This window comes from Rosa rugosa, chromosome 5 (genome assembly GCF_958449725.1).
Source record: "Rosa rugosa chromosome 5, drRosRugo1.1, whole genome shotgun sequence".
Taxonomy (NCBI): Eukaryota; Viridiplantae; Streptophyta; class Magnoliopsida; order Rosales; family Rosaceae; genus Rosa; species Rosa rugosa.
The window spans coordinates 40,261,213-40,287,513 of NC_084824.1; the positions used below are offsets into that span (position 1 = coordinate 40,261,213).

At 44.9% G+C, this 26,301-nt stretch overlaps 1 protein-coding gene and 1 long non-coding RNA gene across 2 annotated transcripts; one reads left to right on the top strand and one right to left on the bottom strand.

Moving 5' to 3' along the window:
• Positions 1 to 8,291: 8,291 nt before the first annotated feature.
• LOC133711657 (uncharacterized) lies at positions 8,292 to 16,808 on the bottom strand. Its single transcript, XM_062137761.1, has 3 exons — positions 16,389 to 16,808; positions 8,885 to 9,016; positions 8,292 to 8,648 (listed from the first exon to the last, which is right to left on the bottom strand). Exons 1-3 carry the CDS (start codon positions 16,806 to 16,808, stop codon positions 8,292 to 8,294), a joined length of 909 nt encoding a protein of 302 aa, XP_061993745.1.
• Positions 16,809 to 23,768: 6,960 nt separating this feature from the next.
• Positions 23,769 to 25,430, top strand: LOC133708636 (uncharacterized). Its single transcript, XR_009845931.1, has 4 exons — positions 23,769 to 24,360; positions 24,465 to 24,623; positions 25,096 to 25,190; positions 25,292 to 25,430. It is a non-coding gene; the product is annotated as an uncharacterized LOC133708636 (long non-coding RNA).
• Positions 25,431 to 26,301: the final 871 nt, after the last annotated feature.

Sequence of the window (26,301 nt, forward strand, 5' to 3'; positions counted from 1 at the left end):
AGAAACTGATGCCAGGAAGAATGCGTCCAGAGGGACGTATGTACCAGGGAAAAATCGCACCATAGCGGCCCTGAGCTACCAGCCGGCTACGTATGATCCTTACTATAACTATCATAGTGAGGATTTGGTTCAGGAGGACGATGAGGAAGATGAGAACGACATCGCTGCTTATGAACTGACAGGGAGAAAGAACCCAGCCTTGAAGCAACTGAAAATCTCCAAGGAACCTGTCAAGCTCAAATCGATGGCCTTCACTAAACCTGAGTTCGCGGCGTATACATATGATGCCAACAAGGCACACGAGATTCTAGATGAGATGATCGCCGCGAAGATGGTAAAGACCGACTTTGGACCTTTCCCTCGACCAGATCAGCTGAAAGGAAAGAAGTATTGTAAATTCCATAACTTGTGGAACCATAATACAGCTGACTGTGTGAAGCTCAAGGACCAGATTCAGGTATGGCTCAATAACGGTAGTCTTCAAGTGGAGGCTCCAGTAACTGCAGCAGCGCTTGTTGACCTAAACCCTTTTCCTGATACTGGGATCAACATGGTCGCTGTGAACTGGACCAAGCAGAACCAGAGGAAACCAACCCTGGATTTGAGTACAAAGGGGCGAGAAGGAGAGCTGAACGAGGCCACTGCCCAGAAGAAGGCTAAACCATTTGGTCAAGCCTCACCCGTAGTGTTATGCTCGCGATGCAAGGAAGAGTGTGGCATCCAAGTGTCGCACGAAGAGGTCGAACAGACATTTCGTTTTGGCTCTCTCCCGCCCATCAAGTGGGCTTCGCCATCGCGAAACTATCAACCTTCCAGCCCGAGAGAAAGGGAGGAAATGGGGTCACCTACAAAGGACTCCAATCTGTTTAAGAAGCTGAGGGCAGCTACGGTTGATCAGCAGACAGAGGCGAAGGCTGCAAACAAGCACAAAGACATTCTGACAAAACCCTACATCCCACCTGCTTCAACCGCTACCATCAAGGAAGGGAAGTGGTACACCAGGGAGAAGGGGAAGGCAGTGGAGATAAGTCCTTCCAAAAAGCGAAAACTGCAGCGCAGGTTTGGGGAAGCCAAGCGTGCGCTCGTGGCCTTAGACCAGGGCCTGATCAAACCTTCACAATTGGTCAAATCGCCTGAGCAGTATCAGAGGGAGATGGAAGCACTTGCTGCCAAGCCATTAGTGGCCCCTCGTAGTTTGCGAAAGCAAGCGAGCTCAGCAATAGGGATTTCTGAGCCCAGTGTTTTTGCAGAATTACCAAGGAGAGAACACTTCCGCGAGCCAGAAAGGAGAGCTCGCCGTCCAGGCGACCGCACGTCAGGCGCCGTGTGTTTCGCGATGAACCAGAAGCCAAGTCCTCAGTTTTCGAGAGACTGGGGGGCAAGGATAGGACCACCGACACTTTACAGTAGAGACCTAAAAAAGTCCAGAGTGTAGTAGTTGCCCCCCTAGAGGCAGATTCTGCTAGGGAACCAAAATCAGTTTCCCCTGAAAACGCTCCCGTGGTTCAGGAGCATGAGCAGTATGAGATAAAGGGCCTCACTGAGGAATCCTTAGTAGACAGGTTGGCTAAACAGTTCAACACGGTTATCCCTGTCAACGAACCCAAGCTCAACCTGGAGAACGACATAGGTGAATTAGATACGTCCTGCAATATGGTTTATGTGCTCCCAGCGCGGTATGCAATACCGGTCGCGGCTCAGGAATGCGTAGAAACTGAGGAATGTAATATACAGCCCCTGCAGATCACGTCAGCGGTCCCAACACCGGTAGAAGAGATTGTCTGTCTGGAAACAGAGGACGCCAACAGTAAAGAATTCTTCATGAGCTTCACTAGGCCAACGCCTGCTATGGTCCAGCACATGAGACCTTTATACATCACGGCGGACGTTGGCGGTACCAAAGTTAGCAAGATCATGGTTGATACTGGAGCTGCGGTTAATGTCATTACTACTAGAACCATGCACTTGCTTGGAATCAAGAAGGAGAAGATCCAGTCAACGTCTCTCACTCTCAAGAACTTCGCGGGGACTGTAACAAAGACCTTGGGATTACTTTTCTTGCGTATCAAGGTAGGTCCAGCAGAGGGAGTTTATGCTTTCTTTGTGACAGATTGCTATGCGGCCTACAACGCTATCCTGGGAAGGGACTGGATTCACCGAAGCTACTGTGTTCCGTCAACCCTCCATCAGGAACTTATTATGTGGAACAGGGAGACAGATAAAGCTGAGGTGATCAAAGCGGATCCTCGTCCATTCCCAGTATCCGCAAACTATGTAGATGCCAGGTACTATTTGGAGCCTATCGCTCCATTGCAAGTCAGTGGCCTCGATAACAAAGGCCGCCCCACAGGGGTGACGGCCTCTGAACTGGCACAGTGGGGGCTTACGCTCGCAAAAGAAGGCTTGGAAAGGCCTGGCCACGCTGTGCCTAAACCCTTAAACGATTAATGGATTACGACCTTCCAGAGGAAGGGATAGAGGCCCTCCACTCGCTGTACGAAAGATTATCATCATATCTAGTGGAAAAAGAGGCCTATGAGCGAATCGCGACTTTAGAAATCATTGAAGAAGAACTCTCTGATCAGGAACAAGAGGATGAGGTGGAGATTCAGCTCGCTCCGGCAGCGTTGGACGACACGCCTCCCAAAGTCAGAGACCCTACCGAGAAAGTCAATCTCGGGACAGCAGATGAGCCCATGGAAGTGGCTATCAGCGCTTACCTAGAGCCTAGCGAGAAGCAGAGGCTTATCGACTTATTGCTAGAATTCAAAGACTGCTTTGCGGAAAAGTACGAGGATATGTCCGGCCTGTCACCAGACTTGGTTTGCCACCAGCTACCAACACTCCCTGACAAGAGGCCTGTGAAACAAGAACCGCGAAGAATGAATTCAGAAACTCAAATCCTCGTCAAAGAGGAGGTTGAAAAAATGCATAAATCAGGCATTATCAGGGTGGCCAAATACAATCAGTGGCTATCTAACATAGTGCCTGTCCGCAAGAAGAATGGCAAGATGAGGGTCTGCGTAGACTATAGAGACCTTAATACTGCTACACCTAAGGATGTCTACCCCATGCCGGTCGCGGATATGTTGGTCGACGCCGTTGCGCGACATGAATTATTGTCCTTCATGGACGGCACTGCAGGATATCACCAGATCCCGGTTGCAGAAGAAGACAGACACAAAACCGCGTTCCGTTGCCCTGGGTTCGCAGGCGTTTTTGAATATGTGGTTATGCCTTTTGGACTGAAGAACGCTGGTGCGACTTATCAAAGAGCCATGAACCTAATCTTCCATGACATCCTTGGAAAGATATTGGAGGTTTACATTGATGACATGGTTGTCAAATCTCAGAAGAGAGGGGATCACATCACCGATCTCAGGAAAGTATTCGAGCGCATGCGACAGCACAAGCTAAAAATGAATCCCGCTAAGTGCGTTTTTGGGGTTCAAGCAGGAGACTTTCTTGGGTTCATTGTCCATCAGAGGGGAATTGAGGTCCCTGAAGACAAAGCGAGCGCAGTCATCAACGCATCTCCGCCACGCACGAAGAAAGAGCTGCAGCGTTTTCTCGGTAAAATCAACTTTCTGAGACGCTTTATTTCTAACTCTGCAGGTAAGATCCAGCCTTTCTCTCCTCTGTTGAAGCTACAGGGCCAGAGCGAGTTCGTCTGGGAGCATAAACACCAAGAGGCTTTTGATAAAATCAAGGCCTACCTGGCGAGCCCACCAGTGCTCGTTCCTCCTAGGGCTGGATTCCCATTAAAACTATATATTTCTGCAGCTGAGACCTCCATTGGCAGCCTGCTCGCCCAAGACGATGAGGGTGGTGTTGAACATCCCATATTCTATCTTAGTAGGACACTCACAGACTGCGAGACAAGGTACACTCCGCTGGAAAAGCTGTGTCTCACATTGTACTTCTCAGCATGCAAGCTGCGCCACTACATGTTATCCTTTACCACTTGCATCATCGCTCAGACTGACTTGGTCAAGTACATGCTGTCGCGGCCTATTCTGAGAGGCCGCATTGGCAAATGGGTATTGGCTTTATCTGAATTCTCGCTACAGTACGTGCCACAAAAGGCAGTAAAAGGACAGGCTATCGCAGATTTCCTGGCACACCACCCTACCTTGGACATCCCCGTAGTGAAGGAGTTAGAGATAGCAGCTGTAACCATAACTCGGCCAGATTTAGCGCGCATCCCAGAATACGCTATCCGGTATCAAGCCACAGTCTCCTTGCAGCCCTGGATACTGTACTTTGATGGTTCAAGAACGGAAACGTTAGCAGGGGCAGGGATTGTTCTGGAGAATCCAGGGGGCTATCGTTTTTCTTATTCTTTCCAGTTGGAGTTCAAATGTACAAATAATCAAGCAGAGTATGAGGCCCTGATCATTGGCCTAGAGGTTCTGCTAGAGTTGGGAGTAAGGGACGTTCGGGTACACGGCGACTCTTTGCTTATAATCAATCAGCTCCAAGGAAAGTACAAGTGTGAAAGCCTTTTGCTTATACCCTATTTGCATCGCGCCATTGAGCTTCTGGATCAATTCGATGAGGCGGATTTGGAGCACATACCCCGTGAGCGCAACTTTGCGGCCAATGAGCTCGCTCAATTGGCTACAGGCATTACATTGAAGTATGGCGTTCGCGAGCGCATCTTGAAGGTCGAGCGCCGCACACTGCCTTCGTGGCTCGCGCAGCCTGACCCACCGGATGATCCGGTTGTCGCGGTTCTCGAGCCTATTGACGTCGATTGGCGCATTCCGCTGATTGACTACCTCAAGCACCCAGACCCTACAGCAGACAGGAAGACTCGTTTTCTCTCCTTGAATTATTTCCTCAGAAGTGACGAGCTGCGACGACGTGGGGAAGATGGCGTAGACTTTCGCTGTGTCTATGGCCGCGAAGCCAAAAGGTTGATGCGCGAAGCGCACACGGGAGTATGTGGGGCCCATCAAGCTGGCCCCAAGATGCGTTGGCTTATCAGAAGACATGGGTATTATTGGCCCAGCATTTTGAAGGACTGTATCGCGTTCGCGAAAGGTTGCCAAGACTGTCAGGCGCATGGTCCAGTGCAGCACATTCCCAATATTCCCATGCAACCCATTATTAAACCTTGGCCTGCCCGAGGCTGGGCTTTGGACTTGATTGGGATGATTCACCCTCATTCCTCGCTCCAGCATAAGTTCATCATTGTAGCCACTGATTTCTTCACGAAATGGGTTGAGGCTGAACCTTTGAAGGAAGCTTCCGGCGCTACCATTCGCCAGTTTATCTTTCAGAATATTATTTGCAGGTTTGGCATTCCAGAAGTGTTGGTCTCAGACAGGGGGGCAGCATTTATGGGCGGCGAGGTAGAGAAACTTGTCACGGACTTGGGCATCCAGTTCGTCCACAGCACACCATATTATGCCCAATCCAATGGTCAGGCAGAGGCCAGTAACAAGATTATTATCACTTTGCTCAAGAAGATGCTTGTTGAAAACCCTAGACAGTGGCACGATACGTTGTATGAGACCTTATGGGCTTATCGTACCTCCAAGAGGAATCCCACTGCTACGACCCCCTATGCACTGATGTTCGGTCATGATGCCATCTTACCGTTGGAGATCAACGTCCAGTCTCTGCGCGTCCAAGATCAGCATCACTTGATCGGGGAAGATTATGTTCAGGCGATGTGGCAAGAACACGAAGATCTCAGCGAGCAACGCTTGGCAGCTTTGGACAACTTGGTTTTGGAAAAGCAACGGATTGCTCGCGCCTATGACAAGAGGACGCGTGGCCGTAGTTACAAAGAGGGTGACTTGGTTTGGAAGGCTGTTTTGCCTTTTGGCGAGAAGTTGACCGGTCGCGGTAAATGGACTCCGCGATGGGAAGGACCTTTCGTTGTTCATCGCATTCTGGAGCGCGGGGCCTTTCACCTCAAAGATTTGGATGGCGACCTCCACCGCAATCCCATTAACGGGCGGTTCCTGAAGAAATATTACCCTAGTGTTTGGGAGTTTGAAGATCCACCAGATCAACCTTCTTCTCAGACAGGGGGGCAACCTTAGTCTCCCCAGGTTCGCTTCATCCATATTCAGGCCTTTTCTGTGGCCTTAGTATCCTGTACTTGCTTCACCTACGCATACTAGGGGGGCAACACTATGTACATTCAGGCCTTATCTGAGGCTTTATTTTCAGGCCTTATTTGAGGCTTTAGTTTCGGTCAACAATTTCAAATTTCTATTGTTGTCGATCTTTCTTTTCTTTGACATTATGGTGTTAAGAATGCATGTAATGGCCTATACCTGTGGCCTTATTTTATACGTTGATTTTGCAAAAAGTGTTAAAAACTTTCATTCATAAAGTGGCTTTGCGGCCAAAGAGCAGTACAAAGTGCAAATCAAAATAATTACATTTGCGGTTTACAAGGCCGGAAGTGGCTTAGAGTGAAAACCATAAAGTTACAGATCTACTAAGAGTTTCTGGATCTTGTGGCAGCGAAGGGGCTGTGCTCGGGCATTCATACTCTCCCTCTCTTCACCCACATGCCTTCTCTGATCTGAGTTGCAGCCGTTACCATCTGTACCGGAGAAAAAGGAAGGAAATAATCCATCGCAACCCTTTTGGTTGGATTACCCTCCGGGATGGAGATGGTCTTCATGGGGAGTGTGACCCACAACCACATCTACGTCCAGGGGAAAAACATAAGTCACGTAGTCAGACCCTGGAGGTAGACTACGGAGCAAGAACAGGCGATCCATATTGGTCTTCCGCCCTTTTTCCTCCTGCTCCACGCGGGCAATCTGAGAGAGGGGACCCCTCAAAATCGGGTTCTGCCGCGGCGGGAGCACCACATGTTCTTCAGTCTAAATGAAACCGGTGGATTTCACCGCGACTTCCAGAGACCAAAGACATGTGGTTGGACCTGAGGTTAGGCCATAAGACCTACCCAGGTATTGAGGTTAAGCCATAAGGCCTAGGAATTTGAGGCTAAGGCTGATATCGTGAGGAGAAGATTGTAGAAACTGGAGAAAGAGAAGCAGAGATTGTGATTCTATCTCTGGGAAACCCATATTCAGTTGTGTATATCATCTCCCCAGAGTGCAGATATTTATAGTGCCAGTCTCAGTGGCCTTGACCGTACGATGGGTGGTTGTGATATTCTCATTGCCATCAATGAGCGTATCAATTGGTGTTAAATGCTAAGATCTCGGAAATGAAGATAATTGAAAGCGCGTGGGAGGCGGGGCAGTCTCCAAGGAGGTAACCGCTCCATTTCGAGATTATCTTTTCAATCTTTTCAAACAGTTTTAAAAGCATTAAAACAAATTAAAGCGCTGAACAGTTCGAGAAGTTAAGTTGATATGTATTTGGGCCAAGCAATGTGGGCTAAATATTAAGTTAATAATAATATTATTGTTCATACAAAACATGGGCTTAATTCTAGAGGCCCAACAGTCTGCGGCCTGCATGGGTCAGGCGAAGAAAAAGTTCATCTAAACGAAAACTAGCATCCGCAGCAGCTTGTGCGGCTTGTTGCGCTGCCACGCGAGCTTGAGCCAGTTCCTGGGATAGCGTCTCAAAGGCAGCGAGGGGTTGTTCCAACTGAGGCTCCGCATGAGTAAGCCTGGTAGTAACGTCAGTTAACCGGGCTTGAAGAGCCTGAATCTGGGACCTCAGGTGGTTCCTTTCGAGCGTCAGTTCCCTGATGAGGTTAGCTTGGTCACCCAAGAAATCGCGCGCGGTCTCTGTTTGTTAAGTGAGGCTCTGATAGTGCGTCTCGGTCTGCCTAGCCTGCGCGCTCGCGACTGCCCGCTCATTGAGCCCTTGAGGGAGGTTTTGCAGCAGTTGATCGACCTCTTGGAACTGATCTTCAGTGATGGCTCCCTCGCGGAGAAGTACCCTCAAATATTCTAAGACTCTCACGGGCGCACCAGGAATCAGGATATCAGGGCCCAGGAAGCGACGAAGGCCTTCTCTAGCTTCATCTACGACCCCAGGAAGGGTCACTTCGAGTACACGAGCTAACCTTTCCAGAGTGGAGGGAGTTGGTTGCTCAGCGACAGGGACCTCAGGAGGTTCAGCGACAGGTGCTGCCTCTGGCATTGGTTCAGGAAGGTCTCCCAATCCTCCGGCTTCAGTGACTTGGGGGGCAGGGGGAAGAAGTTCTTGGCCAAACATATTAAGAGCGGGTTCAGCAGCTTCTGCCTCTACAGCTTCAGCGTCCTCAGTGTTGAAGGCATTTGGATTCAGGAAGAAGGTATTGTCAGAATAGAATGTTTAAGCCAGGAAGTAATAATGAATTAGTTGGTTAAAGGAAATACCTCCTCGGCTGGGGGCTCACGCTCAACGACCGCTGGCATTGCCTCTGGGTTAGCTTCGCTGGGAACAGGAATTGAGTCAGGCGCTATCTGTTCCAGGACAGGTATATCGCTTGGTTCCTCGTGAGGTGCATCCGGTAGCGGTACTCTATCTTCGGCCTCAGGCGAGCTATCATCTATGATCTGCACTGGGATCAAGGCCAACTGTGCATTATTGGCAGCGCCCGCAGGAGGTGGAGAGTTGTTCACAATAGTTGGCGCTTGGGCTTGGGAAGCATATGTGCCTTCACCAGCAGCTGAAGATCCTTCTTCAGTGTGTCTCAAGGACCTATGGCGAACCTGCGAATGAGGATTGTTACATGGTCGCATAGAATGGAAAGAAATTGCTAACAAGTACTGAGTAGGCTTGTGTCTTACCAGTCGGTCAGCGATTGGTTCATCTTCTGCCCATAGGTCAGTTCGAGGATCAGAGCGACTGCGTTTCCGAGCCGAGAGGGCGGCGATCTGTTGGGGTCAGAAGATTAGGTTTGATTCGTGGAGGAAGTATGTTTTACTCAAACAAAAAAAGTTCTTACCGTCTGCGAGTCATCATCATCAGCGGAGGATTCGTTGTCTTCAGGCTCTGTCATTACTGCCTTTTGTTTCCCAGACTGGCCAGTGGCTTGGGAAGCGTTGGCTGCGCGACTGCCAGAGGATGGCGCGTTGCCCTGGAATAGCAAAATTTTGAATTAAAAGGGAAGAGCAAATGAACAAAGGACAAAACACGAGTCAGGATATTTACCTCTTGAGGGGGTTCGCGGATTACAATACCAGCCTGGGCCTGACAAGGGGCTCGCGCGGGTCGCGGAGCCGACTCGGCAGCAGGAGGAGGAACTTGTTAAGCGTCTTCAGGGACGCGAGCAAGTAGATCAACGTCGGCAGGGTAGGGGTATCGCAGTTCCCCGAAAATGGCAGCGAATAGCTCATCATGCTGTTGCCTCCAGCAGTTAACAGAAACTTCTGCCCACCACGCCTCGTATCCTTCCTCAGTCCCATCCACAGAGTCAATCTCTCTAGCCCAGTCAGGGAGGTCAACCAGTACGAGTGTGCTTTGTGCTGGCGGAGGCCCAGAAAGAGGCCCAAATCTACGCCAAGAGGTGTTATAGTTCCAAGCATCATACAGAGGGAATGGAACTAATTGAACAAGGCCGAGTTGGCGAGCGAAGTGGTTGGGAGCATAGAGTTCGTAACTGAGTTCGTCAGCGGCAATCCTGATGTCAGAACAGAAGATTGCGCGGCGAAAGGCCAAGCGCGCGCGATCACTGTAGCGAGAGGCGCCAGGAAGAAATCCATGTTCAAGTGGAGCCGGGAATCTTCGACTCAGCACCAAGTCGCAGTATGGCATCTCGTGCAGAAGGTACAAGTATGTGAAGCACTCAGAATAAGGAGGGGATGTGTACCTTTCATCGCGACAAAGCCATCGTCCCAGGAGTTGATCAGTAGGTGGAAGCAATGGGATGTCGTCGCGACGAAAATATGGGAAGTAAGTTTGAATCCAGAAGTCAAGAATCCAAAAAGGGCCAGAAATGCCAGTCTCGAAGGGATGCATTGTGGCTTGGTACAAAGTTCGATAGAGGGCACCCAGCACTGGTTGTCCTAATCCCACGCGGCAGCCGTTGTAGAGGGCCGTTGCCAGCAAGGTCCAGGCACCAGTGGGCTTACAGGAGGAAGTACAGAAGATAAACTTACAAAGCCAGTACTCCAAGAAAGCAATCCCGCCAGTCGCGTTGTGCTCCTGGCGGTAATAAGCCAACCACCGCGGATAGGAGCCGCTATGAGCGCTACGACCATTTTGGGCCATGGTGGAAGTAAAGGTATCAGAGTCGAATTGGCCATGCAGATAAGGCTCGCTGTCGATGGGTAGGCCAGTGATGGTGAGAATGTCCAATAAAGTGATACTCATTTGGCCAAATCGAAAATCAAAGGTATTGGTGGCGGTGTTCCAAAAACAGAGAAAGGCAGCGAGTGGCGAACGATTGCCACCGCGCGGAAGACGAAAACAAAGATCGATAGTATGGGTGATACCTGCTGCGTTCCAACAAGCCAGATCTCGAGCTCGCGCTTCACGATACCAGGAAAGCTCCGCCGCACTGATAAAAGATGGCCAATGCCCTATTTTTGATCGATGATTAGGGGCACTCCAACTGGTAAAATCCCCAGGAGTACTTCGGAAGACTGGGATGGGGCGGGGAACAGGTAAGCCATAGAAGGCGATGGCGTCGGCCGGGAAAGAATCCCGCGGCGTTGGACCCAGTCCGGCATGATTGTTCGAGAGTCTGAGGAGCAGGGGTCTCTGGATAATGGTCTGGAGGATCAGGCTGGCACCGATGTTGGCTTCCCAAGAATGGGCGGCTTGTTCATTCAGTTCTTCTTCTTGATCGATAACTATCTTTTTCGGGGGAGCCATTTCTGGGTTTCGAAGAGGAAGATATGTGTAAAAGAGGGTTTCTGGGTTTAGGAGACTAAAAGAGTTTCTGATGTGACAGGTCTGAAGTGGCTGCGGATTTAAATAAGAGATTTTGTGAGGGAAACGATACGACAGAAAGGCGTTTCGCGAGTGAAAGGACGCAACCCTCATTAATGACATCGTTTCAAGCATTGAACGCGTCGTTTTAGTCCCCTTCAATCAGTTGCATTTTCATGAGCCTGATTTCGAGGCCTGGGGGGCAATGTTTGAGCCCAAAAGTAATTTCGGCAATATCCTTTAGTGGATCTAGCACAGCGGGCCGATACCTGCGGCCCAAAAATAAGCCTACTAGGGTTTGGGTTATAGCTTCGCCCATTCCGGAATCCATAAGGAAAACGAAACCTTATTGGAATCAAGTAGCAGAGATTGACTAGGAAACTTCAATCAATAGTCCTTCTACAACAAGGAGCAGTCAAAACCCTAGGTATATATACCAGGTTTCAAGGAAGAATTAAAGACCTCTCTCAAATCAATCAATCCTAGCGATTACAAAGCCTCCCCGGAGCAAACCTTCAACCTCGTTGAAACCCGGTGACCGTGCGCCAGTCCCAGTCTCTCCAAGAGCCGACTGTCAGCATCACCAAACCAACCCGGCGACCGTACTTCCAGTCCCAGTCTCCCCAGGAGCCGACTGCGAGCGCAACTGCCACCGTTACTACCAACGAAGCAAGGGTAATGCCCTCGCAACCCAGCGAAGCTAAAGTCACGCTTTAGCAAAAACCCGTGCTTCTCCCAACTTCCCAGTGATTGCTCTGCTTAGTCTACAACACTAAGTATCGATTCGGTGAACACAAGAGACCACAACCAAAGTCCTTATCCGTAAGGCAAAAGTCCTTTTCCGAAAGGCTAGAGAAGAACCCTGTGACGAGGTTGGTGCTCTCCTCGTCCACAGCGCTTGAAGAAGAAGTCAGGTCAAGGGACTACCCCAACGACTGCACCCCGCGGTGCTGGCACGCCTGCGCAATCACTCACTCAAAAGAGACAGTTTGCAAGCCAACTGGTTTTGGAGCCAAACAACTTTCTTTCTTCTCTTCACCAAACCCAGACGATCTCGAAGCATTTGGCGGAATGCTCCAAGAATAAGGATGCCCCTGTTAATCAATGAAGGGCTTCGGAGACGAATTGCATTTCTCCCAATCTAATCTGGGTAGAATCGCGTTCGTGTTCTTAGCAAGGAGGACTTCATCATCTGGAGCTTGTGATTGATCCTCTCGCTTTTCTGCACAGAAGATTGGGTGAGGGTTTTTAACTCCTTTGTTTGATTTATGAATTAGGAGAACCCAAATTTCTGAACTTTTCCTCATGGTCCCCCTCGTTGGTGATTCTAGGGCACTGGGTTAATGAATCTTGAAGGAACTCTAGCCTTTGTTTGCCGAAGCTTGTTCGTGGGTGTGCAGAGATCAGCAAACTTTGTGCAGTAACCAACTCTTTGCTTGAATGCGTCATTGCACAAGCATATTGAGTGGTAAACTTCTTCGTTAATTTCTTTTGTTTTGTTCCTGCACTCTAGACCTCCAGATTTGAGCTTTTGTCTTGTGCATGAATTGATGGTCTGCAATGCCACTTTGTCAGCTTCTGCAATTGTGTTGGACACTTTGTTAATTAAGCCCATTTGTTTTATGCATAGCTTAATTAATCTATCTCATGGCCTGCACATCACCGGAGCACTCGTTCTTTGTTTTTTCTTTATACATATATATATTGCTTTATGCTTTGTCAAGTTCTGGGATGGTTTGGATCACATTGACCACACTTAAATTAAAGCTCCATGCTCAGATAAAAGTGCCACCGCCAAGACTTTTCTCATTTGGCTTTTATATTGGCACCGCCTCGAAGCTTTTTGGGACACAAATATTTCAAAGCTGCTTGTTGAGTCACAAATTACTTATGCGATTGTGCCCCATAATTATGAAAATTGTTTTGTCTTCCATGTTATTTTACCCTTTTTAATCAATTTCCTTTTATTTGTAGGAAATCTTGCATTGAGAATAAAATGACTATTTGAGGCTTGAAATGTGGAGATTTGAAGCTAGGGGAAGAAGACACGAAGATTGGAAGAAAATTGCAAATCGACTTTTCCGGCGATTTTTCCGGCAAACTTTTCCGGAGACTTTTCCGGCGAGCCGCCACTCATGGAGGGTCTTTTCTCCAGCAAAGGAGGACCATGGTGGTGAGAATCTCCCATCACTTGAAATTCAAATATCTCCCTTCACCTTGTCCTTTTGTCACCTTGCCAATTTGGGACCATTTGGGGGACAATGGTGTAAGAGCATCTTTTGCACAGTTTGGGACCAAAGAGGACACACATAGCTGATTAAAGAGAGGCCAAAGAGCAATTCTTCAGCATTCTTGACTCCATTCAATCATCTTCATCCTATCCAAGATCCATTTTCTCTCTAGGGAAGAAACCACCATTTCCACCACTAAAACCACCATCTCCACCTCTATACCCTCGATTTCCACCACTACAACCTCCATTTCCTCCACCACTCAACACCACAACTCACCTTAGAGATCCCAAATTTCACTATTCTTACCAATATCAAGAGCTTGGAGCAAGGAGAAGGAGGTGACTACCACCACATCATGTTCTTGGAGACCCATCTCCACCACATCTTCCGGCATCATCAATAGTCACCTTTTACTCTCTATCTCTTTATGTATTTGATGTTTAATAGAATGTTGAAGCTTGTGTATCTAACTATGTGTGAGTAGTGAACTAGTTGGGGCTAGGGTTGAAGGCCCTAGCCAAACTTGCTTGTATTGATGCTTTTGTTTATAAATTGATGCAAATTCATGTTTTCATTCTCACATGCTAAGTCAATAGTTGAATGCATTACTTAGACCTAATCAATTTGAGTTATGTGTTTGCCATGACATGAAGTTTTTCCTAGAGATTGATTACATTTAGGCAAAAAGGGAGCATGAAAGCACACCATGTGTGCATGTGAGGGTAGTGAGCTAAAATCACCTAGAGATAGGATTGGTTTGCTTGCTTGGTTACCTAAACTCTAAGCTTTATGCATTTAGGGGCAAAAGCTTGAGACCTAACCGGTAATTGAATTTGTCTCTAGGTAGTTAGCTCTAGACTTATCCGGTTAGAGTTAATAAAATGAAAGGGGTTTAAGCCTTAGTAGTCCTATCCGGATGCTAAGAGGGTAGTTGGACAATTAGCTTTGCATCATTCATATTCAACTGCTTTAATGCTTGCAAGGGAGGCAAAAGGTGAAACCCGATGCCCTAACTCCCATCCATTTGATAACAACTTGTTTAGTTTAGCTTAGTTCATATTACTTGCTTTTATTGTCTCAATTTGAATAGAAACCAATCTCAAAATCAAAATCAAATCTCTACACACCATCTTGCACATACTCACCATGAACTTTGGTTCACTTGTGAGCCTTTGTTTGTGATTGTACATTTGCATATTCTTCTAGTTTTTCCTTAGGTTTTCCCTAGCTAGGAAAGGATGTACCAATCCTCGTGGGTTCGACATCCTTACTTAATCCCCTATTCTATAACTTGTACCTCTTGCACTTGAGGGTGGCTTCAATGCTAACACTGCTGCACATAATTGAACTTTGAAGTTTGTTTAGTCACTTTCGCTGTAAATTCTCATCTTTCTTTCTTCTCTTGACACGCTGCACCTGCGAACACATACTTGTCACCTCTTGAAATCAAGTCTAGACTGTTTCATTTGATTGTCTTGACCTTTTACAAGTATAAGAACCTGTGCATCATATTTGTCTTGGAATTGGCTGTGACAAAGTGTGTGTTTAATTTTGACAACTTGAGACTCGCCTTGCAATTCCACTACACAAGTTTCTTTCTTGCCTGTCATCTTTTGGTGTTAAAGGCCTCAGACCGCCTCTGACTATTTTGGCCTTCTTCTACAAACATAAAGGCTTGTGCACCAAATTTGTTCTTAATTGGATGCTTCAAAGCTTATCTTCAATTTTAACAAATTTGCTTGCTGTGCAGGTTCAAGAAGGATCAAGAAGGACTGGGTGATTATAGCCACAGCAATGTCAAAGTCTTGAAGCTTTATTTTAAGGGTGAGCATCTTCTTCCAAGTGCCAGTTATGGTTTCATCTCGTTTGCTGCAAAACTGTATTTTATTTTTGGCTATAGTGTTTTGAAAGAATGCAGGGGGATCACGTGTAGTGTTTAAGTGAAATTGACAGAGTTCCCTTATTTTTATCATCATTTTTAATTTGAACCAAGACCTCTTATGAAAGCATGGCTTGGATGATGATTCGTGTGAGGTCCTCTGCCAGTCTGGTGTATTAAACTGCTGAAACTTGAGGATAATAACGGCACCCTAAGGCACGCCGTGTCAAAGTTCTGAAATAGTATTGGCACCGTAAGGTACCGCCACCGGAACTTTGAAAGCAGTTTCGGCACCCTAAGGCACGCCGAGTCGAAGTTCTGAAACAGTATTGGCACCGTGAGGCACCGCCACCGGAGCTTCGAAAGTAGTTTCGGCACCTTAAGGCACGCCGAATGAAGCTCTGAAACAGTATTGGCACCGAAAGGCACCGCCACCGGAGCTTTGAAAGTGGTAAAACCATAAAGAGATGAAGACGGATTCTCCACCTTTGATTCCTGTGGAACAGCTGCGGCTTCTTCTCTGTCTCCTTTGCTTTCCTTCTCCTGCAGCTTCTGTTTTTTTTTTTTTTTTTTTTCCGGCACAGCCCTCTTGGCTTTTTATATAATGCACTGATGGTATGATTGAGTTTTAGAGAGACTCTTGTATTTCATATGCATTGAAACACCAAAAGATAGCTGTAATCTTTATCATGGAAGCTCCCCCGTACGGGTTGCACTCAAACTCTAGTATTTGATAAGCTTGTGTATGACGTGGGCCTTTGGCTTTCTTAGACTTTCTTTCTTTTTTTTCTTTTTTTGTTGCTTATTTTATTTTATTTTTTGTTGCTTTTTTTTTTTTGTTTCAACAGATACGAAGGAATCTGACGTCGTGGGTCCCATTGGCTTCCATTAGGCGACTGTACGCTCCTCAATTGGGCGACTGATGTACTCGCCAAGCTCCGTTTCATCTATTCCTTCCATCCTTGACGGTTCGCTCCGCTCCAACATCTTCCATCACTGAACAACAAATGATCGAATGGTCTGTTGTTGTTCTAATATACCAGAAACGACAAAATACTGTTTACTCCCTATACTTTTAGGGGGTCGATGTTTCAGCCACTGACATTTCAATTTTACCTGAAAAGTCCCCAAACTCTCCAATTTCACCCAATTGGTCCTTGCTGTCAATTTTCCGTCAAAAGCTCAGTTATCTTGCTGACGTGGCATTCCGTACACGACCAAAATGTCTATTTTACCCTCACTTTTTTTTCTTTTATATTTATTTTTTTCACTCTTTTTTATTATTTTTTTTATTTTTTTGTTTTTATCTCTTCTTCCAGCTCTCTCTCTCTCTCTCTCTCTCTCTCTCTCTCTTCCCTTAACCATTGTCAACGATCACCCACCACCACCATCACAACCCTCATTCCTCTCGCCGGCGCTTTTGCCCCACCACCTCCTCCACAATCCCTCCACAATTTCAATACCTCCTCGGATCCGCCCACATGTTTGCAGTTTTCGGGGTCCGAATCAAAACTGGACACCGGAGGCGCATCAAAACTCTCCAGAACCTTCGTCTCGCTTCCGCTGCTCGCTGGCTCAGGCTCTTTGCCTTTCCCAACCCACCCTCCCAACCAGGACCCATCGGAGGAGCTTTCTTCAGACCCAACAGCGTCGGGAGGCCCACCCACATCATTCACTCTGAACATCATCCCATTTCCGGTGAAAGCCCCAAATAAATCAGTAGAATTCGATTCAGTGGTTTCACTCTCGCAATCTGATTCTGAATCTCTATCGTTCTGTGCACTGGAGTCAGAATCAGATTCGGTATCAGAGGGATTCGATTCGGGGCGATCTGAGCCGGAATCTTGATCCTTAACTATCACAGGATCCTCCTCATATTTCATAATTCAAATCACATAAAGATGAAGCAAGCTCAATAACACCAACACCTATGAGAATCTGCTAAGACCTTTGTGGCTATGAGTGGTCTATGGAGTGGAGATCGGACGACGGAGACCCGATAGCTGCGATGGCAGAGACTGCGGCAGCGGTTTGATGTAAAAGCTTCTAGCTCTCGGATTTGGACTTTATGAACGGAATTTGGGCCTTTTGGGTGGTGAAGAATCCCATGGAGGTGGAGGCGAGAGCGGAGAGGTGGTTGCAGATGGAGGTCCATTCGAGGGTTTCAGATTGGAAGGAATGGGTGAGGGAGAGTTAGTGACGGTGGCGGCGGCGGTGGCAGTGGCAGTGGGTTTGGGGAAGAGAGGGCTGCAGAGCTATACTGTCGGACAAGGATAGGAACCCAACCATTCAAAAAAAAAAAAAAGGATAGGAACCCAAAGGGGGAGGAATTGGAAGGAGAAAAAAAAAACAGAGAGAAATGGATGATGTGAAGGTCTGGAGAGAGAGAGAGAGAGAGAGAGAGCAAGAAGACGTAAAGAGAAAAAGAAAAAAGAAAAAAAAAAGAGTCTGTGAGGGTAAAATAAACATTTTGGTCGTGTACGGAATGCCACGTCAGCAAGATAATAGAGCTTTTGACTGAAAATTGACGCCAAGGACCAATTGGGTGAAATTGGAGAGTTGAGGGACTTTTAAGGTGAAATTGAAATGTCAGGGACTGAAACATCGACCCCCTATAAGTATAGGGAGTAAATAGTATTTTGTCCCTAATTATATGAAGATGTAGACCTCGATGATTAGACAACGTTTCGTACCTCATGCATGGCTAATCGTCGCCAGAATAGTCGGAAATTGCTTTAAACAGTCGGAAAGCCTAAAGCTTTGCAGGTTCGATTCTCCTTCCTTGCTCCGAGATGGGACGAACCAAGAGATGAGAGAGGTCATCGTTGATAAGGCGAGTTGGATGGCACAATTGCGCTTGAAGACAGATTTCTGGTCGGGTCATCCTCGTGGGTGTCCGGCTCGAGAAGATTGTCTTTTTTTTTGGTCCGAGGGTCGAGAAGTTTGTCGATCAATAGCCCATATATACCTTTTCCAAAAAATAAATAAATAGCCGGGTTCAGATCGCACCACTTTAAAATTGTTTTCGAATAATTTTTTTTTTGGAGAATATAATAAATAAATAATTTTTATAATTCTGAAACTTCTAAAAATTGTAACAAATAGCTCTGGGGTCAGCAAAAATTCTCGAAAATTCTCACAAACTTGATGTGACGTGTACTTTAATATTGTGTCTCAAACTTTATATTCATTAACGGTCTAGCCATTTGAAGTGTGAGTTAGTAGAAATAAGAAAAAAGCCTTAGTCGGGTGGCCAAGTAGATCGACGTTATAACTATTACGAAATTTTTTGAATTCTTAACCCGAAAGTCTAAATGATGTACTTTGCTTCATCTAATGGATGGTTTTTTAATCTCACGATCTGACTTTGCTCTTGCTCTTTGAAGCATGTAGTGAAAAAATAGGGGTATTAAACCTCAGTCGTTTGACCGAGTGGATCGAAAGCATAACTATGATGAGATTTTTTGAGTTATGAACCCGAATCCTAAAATAATGTAATTGTCAAATCTAATAGACAATTTCTCAAGAGCACGATCCGATGACGCCCTTGCTCTTTGAATCTTGTATTGAGAAAAAATAGGGTTTTATTAAAGCTTAATCGGTTGACCGAGTTGATTCAAGTCATAACAATGACAAAATCGTCAAAATTTTGAACCAGAAGCCTAAAATAATGTATCTGTCACTTCTAAAGGTCAGCCTCCCAAGTGCAAGATCCGATGACACCCTTGCCCTTTAAAGCTTGAAGTGAACAAAAATAGGGTTATTAAGCTTTAATTGGTTGACCGAGTTGATCCAAGTCATGACAATAACAGAATCGTCCAAATTTTGAACCCGAATCCTAAAATAATGTATCTGTTACTTCTAAAGGTCGGTCTCTGTTGGTGCAGAAAAATTCCGTTGAGGAGTTTGACTCACCAATGAATGCGGACTGGAGCGGGAGCTGACCGGGAACGATCGAGAAGCTTCCCTCGAGCGTTGACTCGAAGTTTGACCGTCGGCTCGAGGAGGAGGGGGGGTACCTGCAGAAAACTCTCCGATGCCTAAGTCAGTACGTTTCTTAGTAGTGGAGTAGAGTGAATTGGAATTCGATGCCTTACCTTGACGTCGAGCAGCCTATTTATAGGTGTACCTCGGCGTGGGCTGCAAGTAAACTTGCACAGCAAGCCGTAGTGACTTGAGCGGCACGCCACCATTAAGGCCGTATTTACTCCTGCAATAACCGTCACTTATTGGCGGCCATGATTGTCATACTGAATGTCGCATTTATCGTCGCATTTACAGCTACATTAACCGTTGCATTTACTGTTGTCATTACTTCTCTTTAATTGCCTTGATTGCAGGGTCAAATTTATTGACCACCCCCACAGTCTCCCATGTGTACGATCCGATGATACTCTTACTCTTTGAAGCTTGTAGTGAACAAAAATAGAGTTTTTAAGCCTTAATTGTTTGCCGAGCCGGTCGACATCAAAATCATGATGGAATTTTGTGAATTTTGAACCCAGAGCCTGAGATAATATACTTGGCACATCTGACGGAAGGTTTCTCAAGTGTACGATCCGATGAAACCCATGCCCTTTGAAGCTTGTAGTGAACAAAAATAAGGTTATTAAGCTTTAATCGTTTGACAGCGATCGACATCATAATGATGACGAATTTTTCTGAATTTTGAATTCGAAGCCTAACATAATGTACTTGGCATATATGATGGAAGGTTTCTCAACTGTACTATATGATGAGGCTCTTGCTCTTTGCAGCTTGTAGTGAACAAAAATGGGGTTATTAAGCATTTTTATGTTGATCCGATGGAAGGTTTCTTAAGTGTACGATCCGATGACGCTCTTGCCATTTGAAGCTTGTAACGAACAAAAGTAGGGTTATTACCTTTGAAGCTTGTAACGAACAAAAATAGGGTTATTAAGTCTTGATCATTTGACTGAGTCAATCGACATCATAACAATAATGTACGCCCGAAGCCTAAATAATGTACTTGGGACATCTAACAGAAGGTTTCTGAAGTGTAAGATATGATGACGCCCTTGGCCTTTGAAGCTTATACTGAAAAAAAAAAAAAAAAAGGTTATTAAGCGTTAATCCTTTGATCTAGCTGATCAACATCACAACGATGACAGATTTTTTCTGAATTTTAAACCCGAAGCCTAAGAAAATGTACTCGGCACATCCGACGAAATGTTTCTCAAGTGTACTATATGATGAGGCTCTTGCTCTTTGAAGCTTGTAATGAACAAAAATAGGGTTGTTAAGATTTAATTCTTTGACCGAGCCAATTGACATCCTAATGATGACAGATTTTTTTTTAATTTTAAACCCAAACGCTAAAATAATATATTTGTCACATCTGACGGAATGTTTCTCAAGTGTACTATCGAATGACACTCTTGCCCCTTCAAGCTTGTAGCGAGCGAAAATAGGGGTTATTAAGACTTAGTCGTTTGACTGAGCGACAACATAACGATGACGGATTTTTCCCAATTTTTTACCCAAAGACTAAAATAATGTACTTGGCACATCTAATGAGAGGTTTCTCAAGTATACAATCCGATGATGCCCTTGCCCTTTGAAGCTTGTAGCGAACAAAAATTGAGTTACTAACCCTTAATCGTTTCACCGAGCCGATCAACATCATAACAATATATTACTGATTTTTCTGAATTTTCTGAATTTTGAACCCGAAGCCTAAGATAATGTACTTGGCACATTTGACAGAAGTTTTCTCAAGTGTACTACCCGATGAGACTCTTGCTTTTCGAAGCTTGTAGTGAACAAAATATAGGGTTATTAAGCCTTAATCCTTTGGCCGAGCCGATCGACAACCTAACGATGATAGATTTTTTTTGAATTTTGAACCCAAAACCTAATAATATACTTGGCACATCTAACGGAAGGTTTCCCAAGTATGCGATCCGATTACGCCCTTGCCCTTTGAAGGTTGTAGCGAAAAATAAATAGGGTTAGTAAGCCTTAATTGTTTGACGAGCCGATCGACATCATAACAATGACGCATTTTTCCAAATCTTTGACCCGAAGCCTAAAATAATGTAATTGACACATTTGACGGAAGGTTTATTAAGTGTACGATTTGATGACGCCCTTGCAGTTTAAAGCTTGTAGCAAACAAAAATAGGGTTATTAAGAGTTTTTATGTTGATCGAGCCGACCAACATCATAACGATGACAAATTTTTTTGAATTTTGAACCTGAAGTATAAAATAATGGACCTGGCACATTTGACAGAAGGTTTCTCAAGTGTACAATCGGCTGACACCCATGCCCTTTGAGGCTTGTAGTGAACAAAAATAAGGTTATGAAGGCTTAGTCGTTCGACCGAGCCGATCAACATCCTATCAATGATAGATTTTTCCCAATTTTAGACACGAAGCCTAAAATATTATACTCGGCACATCTGAAGGAAGGTTTCTCAAGTGTACGATCCGATGACGCCCTTGCCATTTGAAGCTTGTAGTGAACAAAAATAGGGTTATTAGGCCTTCGTTGTTAGACCGAGCCGGTCGATGTCATAACGATGACAAATTTTTCCCAATTTTGGACCCGAAGCCTAAAATAATGTACTCGCCACCTCTGACTGAAGGTTTCTCAAGTGTACGAGCCGATGACATCTCTACCCTTTAAGGCTTGTAGTGGACAAAAATAGGGTTATTAAGCCTTAATCATTTGACTGATCGTGTTGTTGCTTTTGAAAGTCTATATATTTCTATATGTAATGAACAAGTTATACAACATTAGTAGACACATTGATATTACTTTCTAATAACAAAATCAAAATTGATAAATTTTGTTTTCAACATTGACAATACTCGCGCCTGAGATTTCACTCTGAAATCCTAGGTGGCCATATGGGGCCCCTTTTCTGAGAAAATTCGACAGAACTTTTCCTAAAAATGGACAACCCAAACCTGTGAAAGGAAATAAAATCACACTTCTAGATATTTACTCACTTTCAACTTCTAGAGCCACCTTGCTCCCCGAAAACAAACACTTCACCAACCAAATTATCGATAAACCCATAAGTACCCAACTGATAAATTAAAAGACCACAACTGAACATTCCAAATTTACGACCATCTCGGAATAATTCTAACTTGATCCAAACCCATAATTTACAAAAAGGGTGAAATATTGTTTACTCCATGAACTTTTATCCAAAAAACACTTCAGTCTCTGTCCTTCTAATTTCACATGTTTACTCCTTATACTCTCAATTTTGGATCAATAGGTCCATTCCGTTACTCTCCGTCTAAAAACTCTGTTAAATTGCTGACGTGACAATTCTTTCACGTCAAAAAGTCTATTATACCCTCGGTTCATCTTTTTTCTTTTTCTTAATTAGTTTTTTTTCCCTGTTGTTTACCTCTTCTTCCAGTGCTCTCTCTCTCTCTCTATGACAAGTTTATCCCTCATCACTCTCCTTTACCTGCTCAATCTTTATCACTTCCTCTTCCCACAAACCCCTCTCCGTCACCCTCAGACTCAGTTCCCTCGAATCCCCCAAACCTGTAAACATAACCACCGAGCTTGCCACCCTCAGACGGGGGTCTTCTCCTTCACCGGCAACAAGGTCGGCGAGACCTTCCTTCTTCTTTCAGTCTCCAGCTGCCGTCGTAGATCTTCGAAGTTTCTTTGATTCTTATTCTCCGCCGGCTTTTCGATCGATTTTAGGTTGAGTTTAGCGATTCCGGGATCAAATAACACGACTTTCCTGGGGAAAGAAGGGTTTTGGGTTGCAGAGCAATGATGTTGGTGATTGTGGTGGGGATTGGGGCGTGGATTTGGAGGCGGCGGTGGAGGAGGGTGAGTCGGGAATGAAGGGTGGTGTGGAGGCTCTGATTTTCTGAGGAAATCGGTGAAGGATGGTGGAGGATTTTAGTGATTAGTTTGAGAAGTTGGAGAAGCCGGAGACGACGAAGTTCATTGGGGCGATGAAGAGGTGGGGGATTGACCTGAAGGCTTGTCCAACATTCTTTTCGATCTGGGTTTTGCCAAGCTCGCAATTTTTCTACAACGTTCTGTTTTGTATCTTGGAGTTTTGATATGTTCTTGGATGTGTGAATTTATATGGATTATGTGAAAAGTTTGTTTCTTTGATCGAGACGGCTGTGGCGGGTCGATGGTGAGGAGGCCGTAGGTGGAGGAGGAGAGATAGATAATGTGGTGGTTCAAGGCTTCTTCAATTTGTTCTTGTTTTCCTAGCATGGACGACTTTGATTTGGGATCAGCCACTGCTAGCGCTGCTAGTGCTGAAGAAATGACCACATGCTCAACAATAATATAAAGAATGAGAATTGGGTATAATCGAACCCAATTTCGGTAATGTTGCTGCTGGTGCTAGAAGAACAAGATGTGGAAGAAGAAGAGATAATAATAATAATAATAATAATAATAATAATAATAATAATAATAATAATAATAATAAAGAAAAAAGATGAACCGAGGGTATAATAGACTTTTTGATGTAAAACAATTGCCACGTCAACAATTTAACAGAGTTTTTGGACGGAGAGTAACGGAATGGACCTATTGGTCCAAAATTGAGAGTATAAGGAGTAAACATGTGAAATTAGAAGGACAAGGACCGAAGTGTTTTTTGGGTAAAAGTTTAGGGAATAAACAGTATTTAACCCTTACAAAAATTAATTTAAAACATCCCATGGTTATCAGAGCAGTCTAAGGACATGGAAGCCCCAGGAAATTTACCGAGCCTAATTGAGATCGTTCGACAGTTATTTATTTAATTTTTCAAAAATGTTCACCTGGTGAAATCCTTGATTTAAGAGTTGATAATAAAGTACTCGACACGACGTGCGCGACCAGGAAACCCGGAAAGAGGATCCAACCGGCGCCCCACCTTCCGGCCATCTCCCGGTGGCAGACCACCTGCATTCAAACCCTCTCCTCAGCGCCGATGTTCTCTTGTGCGGTGGATTACCCAATCGGTGACGAACGGCGATGGTACGACGTCTAGAAGCCGCTGAAATTTCCGGCGATTTTCCTGCAATTTCCGGCAACGATACAGCAGTGCACTGGTATCATTTGAATCCTCTCGTCATCACCGACCTTTCTGTGCTCTTGGATCGTCCATGCATTGGCTGTAGAGAGAGAATCGACATTCGGAAGCTTTGACAGCTTCGATGAGTTTTCCGACAACACCGGCGACAGAGTGAGCTGCATGTGGTACGAAAATTTATCCCCTCCTTATGCTCTACATGATTATGTAATTGGTTTTCAAATTTGGTTGGGTTTTGATGAATTGGTTTCTGGGTTGGTTTTGAGTTCGACGCTGTCACCGACGCCGGCGACTTTTCTGGCTCTTCTTGGTCCGTTTCTGACTTGACCGCTTCCGTAGGCGAGGGCTAACCACAATTCGGGAAGCCTGTTGGGCCAAATTGATGATTTTGGGTAAGTCCTATCGCTGTGGTGGTAGTATTGATCTTCCTAGATAATTCCCCGTTTTAGTTACACTGTGAATTGTGCTTTGATTGTTGATTTTGATTCAATTCCAGAAACATCAAGGTTATGTTGAGTTTTGGTGGAAATGATGCTATTGATGAAGTGTTGAGAAAGTGAAGGAAAAGGGGAGAAGTTCTTCTGCTGTCATGTTCTTCGTCAAGAACATTGGACTGCCAATTCGGACTCTGCTTTTGATTTAATCTGATATCAAGGTTAGTTGGGTTCAGTTCAAAGGTCTGAGCAATGCCTTGTTTAGTTAGGTTACGGAATTTGTTGGTTTGTATGCTTACTGTGAAATTGTGTTATGATAATGATGAGTAGAGATCGATGTGATTTCATTCTTGGTTGGTGGCTATGACAATTGAACAGCATGTTAGGATTAAGTTGGATTTGCAAGCTCGACGTTTTATCAATGTTGCGAAGGCAGCTTGTTATATTGTTCTTCTGGTTGTGAAGTTGGACTATTGACAATTGTTGTGAAGTGATAACAAGTAAAGAAAATGAACTAATATATTGGGTGACCTTAGTAAATTCGGATTAGTCCAATTATCGATCTTGTAAATATTGGTCAAACTTGGTCAACTCATGGTCAAATTAGGAAAAGTTAGTTTGACGATTTATTAATTGTTGAGATTTCAATTATTTGTTCGATAAACTATTAACAATCAATATGTCGGAAATTAGGATTCAGTTACTGAAGGAGCGGAAGGTTCATGATTCTCGGACAACGTTAAAGGTTAGAGCATCGGAATCCAGATAGGGGACTCGGGACTCACTTGGTTAGTTGTTTTCGTTTATAGTTAAACGTTAATGCATATTCGAGTTGCATGACTTGGTTTATTAAATGTATCATATGGTAACCATTTTTTTTTTTTGATAGATTATTGATGGCCTGAGAGTGAAAGGAACATAGCGATTCCCTGGGATTCGATCCCCTAAACCTCCGGAGGGGCCGTATGGACGGAATCGTATCCGACATCCCCTGAGGTGTGGCATTATTTCTAGGTGATATGGCGTAAGTGGACACTCTCACTACACTTACCTGATGACTTTATTTGAGGTAAGGCCATGTAGTTGGTCTATGGGACCAGCGATCAGGTACTATATATTCATTTGAGTTTCGTGGATTGGATTTTGAGTCCAAAAAATATTTTAAGTTTGTCGTTCTCTAAATGAAATGATTTGAGTACGTTTTCATACTGGGTACCCAAAAATTATATTTTATGTGTCGGTTTTCAAACCTAGTCGGGTGAAGCCCCTATTGAGCACTGAGGACGAAAGCTCATCCCTACAGCAGTGTGGATGCAGGTACTGTGCACTAGTAACGGGACTAGAGTAGATGGAGCTGGGTGTGCAGATTTCAATAGTATATCTTAATGGAAATCAGGTTCCGAGTTCCAATCTTATTTTTGTTCTTTAAAGTTGTATTTCCGGAACTTGTCAAAATTTGTTTGTTGTAAGCTAAGTCCATTATTTCTCGATTGAATGCAACGTCAAGTCCTAGATGAACATTTGAATTTCAAGTCTTAGAAAGGTTTTCACCTTAAAAATATTTAAAAGCTTCCGTTGTGTATTTTGTGAAAATTTTATTTTAAACAAATTATTTGCCTAGCGAATTTCTAAAATGTAAATAGTATTTTTGGTTTATGTTTTGGAGCTAGACTCGCGGCACTGTAACATACTCAAGTTGGTGAGGTACAATTCGGGGCATTATAGGATAATAGAATGCGATACACAAAGTAGGTTAGCAACTATCCTATTGATGATAGATGGCAGCGGTGGTGCTAAACCTCAACTCCTAAAGCCAAACAGCTACACTGCGAACTTGGCATTTGAAAACAAAGGGCCCAGGGGAAAAGCATATAAAAACGTTAGTGTGAGTGGGCAAGA